Source organism: Etheostoma cragini, chromosome 21 (genome assembly GCF_013103735.1).
Source record: "Etheostoma cragini isolate CJK2018 chromosome 21, CSU_Ecrag_1.0, whole genome shotgun sequence".
Classification (NCBI taxonomy): Eukaryota; Metazoa; Chordata; class Actinopteri; order Perciformes; family Percidae; genus Etheostoma; species Etheostoma cragini.
In genome coordinates, this window is record NC_048427.1 from 348,140 (window position 1) to 351,695 (window position 3,556).

The 3,556-nt window shown below is 43.1% G+C and overlaps 1 protein-coding gene across 1 annotated transcript in view; it reads right to left on the reverse strand.

Annotated features, from left to right (window-relative positions):
- The window catches only part of waplb (WAPL cohesin release factor b), an 18,397-nt gene that overhangs the window by 8,004 nt on the left and 6,837 nt on the right, over positions 1 to 3,556 (reverse strand). Inside the window, exons 5-9 of the mRNA XM_034860751.1 lie at positions 2,525 to 2,620; positions 2,261 to 2,431; positions 1,534 to 1,670; positions 826 to 937; positions 232 to 489 (exon numbers count right to left, since the gene is read on the reverse strand). Coding sequence (XP_034716642.1) covers positions 232 to 489; positions 826 to 937; positions 1,534 to 1,670; positions 2,261 to 2,431; positions 2,525 to 2,620 — 774 coding nt within the window. The remainder of the gene's footprint in view (positions 1 to 231; positions 490 to 825; positions 938 to 1,533; positions 1,671 to 2,260; positions 2,432 to 2,524; positions 2,621 to 3,556) is intronic.

Below are 3,556 nucleotides of genomic sequence, written 5' to 3' on the forward strand. Positions count from 1 at the left end.
CCCCCCCCCCCCCCCCCCCCCCCCCCCCCCCCCCCATAGGACCTATAAAATGCTGCTGCTGTATGTTTCCTGTGGAACTAACTGCTTTTCTACTGAAGTTACAATTCATTTCACTATGCAAATTATAGCTTTTATTATAGCTTCAGTGCAGTTTTATTACATAAAAGAAAACTGCTAAAGTTAAATTTTCATGCCATGGGACCTTTAATAGAAGTAGGATCTGTCCAGTACCGTTATGTTCTGTAGGTCCAGGTGCTTGTTATGCACGGTGTCGCAGAGCTTCCTGATCTTCTCCTTCATCTTGGCAATTTCTCTGGCGCTGAACTGAGCCGTGGAGTCGGTTTCTGTCCCTGTCGCGGCCAGGCTCCCCTGATCCTGGTCCAGCTCCAGCAGCCGGATCATCAGGTCCAGACATGACCGGTCCAGATCCATGTTCAACCGGTCTCGGCTGAGGATGTACATCAGAGACGCCGTACACAGAGCCAGGTTCTGCAGAGGGAGAATTGATGTATTATAATGTAGTTAAAATGTTGTGTAATGTAATGCAGTAAATCCACTTTAAAAATTCACTTCTGTGAGAATATGCTAAATCTCTACAGCTTTGTACCATTTAAGGACAGAATGTCTCACAATACGTCTTATGCCACAATCTGTGGCAATCTGTTCAGGTATTTAACTGATTTCCTAAATTGAAGTTGAGAAAGTCATTAAACATCATTAATCATAATTCATTCGGCCATTATTTCTGCTCTTGGTGTTCTCCAGTCAATACTGTAGTACCCATTTTTAGGTGTGTTTGGTACATCTGTCCTGACTGATCCTTACCGGGTGTTGCGGGGCGTCATTGAGCGTTTTGAAGACCTGAGCCACCTTCCCTCTGGCCCTGAGGTGCATCCTGAAGCTGGGCATGGCACAGCGCGTAGCTAGGCTTATCACACTGGAGAGACACACACACACACACACACACACACACACACACACACACACACACACACACAAAATCAGCAAATGGTGAATACATAGTATTATATTACAATAATAGTACACTATGGGGGGGGGGGGGGAATAGAAACAGCATAGTATTGCGATATTTTCACTGGCAAGAAGAATGCCTAAATATGAAGAAAAAATGATTTTCTTTTTATCGACCAGCCCTAACTTCAACTAATTTGTAATTATTGCGGAGGTAGTCTGTGATATTAATCCTGTGCGAACCTGCCATGTCTGTAGTTTAAGTTAAGATTCCACCATAAATTACCTACCATATATACCATGCCATACACCCCCACCCCCAACATATCATGTTCAAAGTTTCTCATTTATTAAAATACTGCTTTAAGGATTTTAAGAAAGCATTGTATTGGAGTTTGTAACATTCCAAAATCTTAATTTTGCCTTAAAGATCTTCATTTTCACTGTAAATGCTTATCGGTTCCAAATATCGGTTACATTAACAACTAATAAATGGGTATCAACCTTAAAAAAACAGTAACCGTCGCTCATTAGTTTGCCCCCCCCCCAGCGGGGTCTTACCTAAGGCAGCGTGTGTTGAGAGGTTGTCCACTCTTCAGACCAGTAGCCAGATACTCAAAGTCATCAGTGAACTCCTGGTTCTCTCCAAACTCCACCACGTCATTGAAGTGCTTCACATGCTGCACAACTGTATACAGCTGCAAATCAGAAGGGGTGCATGAGTGCAACATGTCCAAAAAACACCTCTTCTTCATGTCTTGTCTTTTATAGTAGCAAGTGACGGGAAATGTGGTAGAGGGGGTGACATGTCCCAAAGGTCCGGTTGACGTTTTAACTACACCATTACACCTTAAAGGGGCACTATGAGTTCCTGCATGGTTTCACCGCCCTTTTCTTTTTTGTCTCAAACCGTAGGAATCTCTCCTTGTGGGATAGTGTTGATACATTTTACTAATGATCTCTTCACTTATATTTGTTTATCTGTGTCTCTTACACCCCCCCCCCCATCCCTTGCTGCTGCAACCGTGTGAATCTCTCCATTATGGGTTTAATAAAAAGGATTTTAACTCTTAAAAATGCGATCAAACACTGCACTCAAGGATAATTAACCGTGTCCTCCACTAAGGTCTCCCAGTAAAGTCCCTCACAAATTACAAGATTAAGTGCCAAATACCTCTTTAACTGTTTGCTTCACGGCAGCAGATTAAAAGACGGACACTTTGAAAGGGCATATTCAGTATAAAGGCGAGTCATCCAGTTTTAGTTAATGCGAAACATGTCCGTGTACCTCTTTGTGCTCTTTTCGGCATTTGAGTGCGGTGACGGCGTCCTGGTACAGATCTGTGGGGAGGGTGACACACTTGGTGACTTTGGGAGGAGGGGGAGGAGCCTTGAAAACGCCATCGTCCTTATGAGCATCAGTGGGCTCCTTACTGGATCCTCTGGCTGAGCCTGGCGCCTGGTGAGATAAAGAGTTGATGTGAAATGGGTTTGAAAAAATAAAAAAATGTATGCAATATAAAAAGAAAAACTCTGAGCACTGAGAACTTACGGGAGCGGTCTGTGACCTTGCGATGAAGGTCGGAGGGGGCTCTTCTTCACGCCCCAACGTCCAGTGTCTGGCGTTGTACACGGCTTTGGTGGGAGACTGAACACAAACAAAAGACAGATATACATATATGAACATATGAGGAGAACACCTGATGCATTTTAACTTTTTGTTTTTAAGTGTCTGCTAATGAGACAACAGAGAGGGTTGTGTCAGTGTATGTTGTACAGGAGGGAAACAGCTAGGGATAGACCGATTATCAGGCTGGTTTTTGGGAGTTTGCAGATTATCTTTTAGTGAGCTACTATGGCTCGGCTACAGCTCTGTGTCTGTCCCTCTGCTTCGGTTTCCCTCACCACTGAGTCTGACTTAATGCACCCCCCCCCCCCCACAACCCTATCTGAGTCTCCGTTACTGTGGATTATGATGAAGGTTTCTCATTGGTTAGATAAAGTTTGGTGTTGGAGTTTGTAATATTTTGAACGTCTCTCTGGAGAAACCTGCAAAAAAAACTGCAGAGTGCCCCTTTAAAGATGATAATTTTCAAATATCAGTTATTATCAGTATACTTAACTACTAATGGTCAACCAGACTCACAGTTTAAGGACTTTTACCAGGTTACGTAATAAGTCCATTTCTGTAGTTTTGTAAGCCACCTGTCGTTTATTCCACTTCCAATCTGAAGTTTTAGTCATCAATAACAACTGAGAAGTTGAACCTTTGCTTATAACAATTACTTTTGTTTATTCGAGTGCATTCCTCGTGTTAAAGGAATGCCCCGTCTCCGTACGAGAGGTTTAAAACTACAAAGTTGGTAGCGTGAATAATAAAGAATAAATGTTGAAATATGGATTGTAGAGAGGAAGAAAAGGGGATGGATACTGTGAGACTGAAGGAGAGAGACAAAGCAGTAAGAGGTGAAAGAAAAGAGGATGACTTGATGCATATTAAAGTGGAGAGAGAGAGCCAGCACTGATCAAACAGCAGGACACACACACACACACACACACACACACACACACACACACCCCCTTG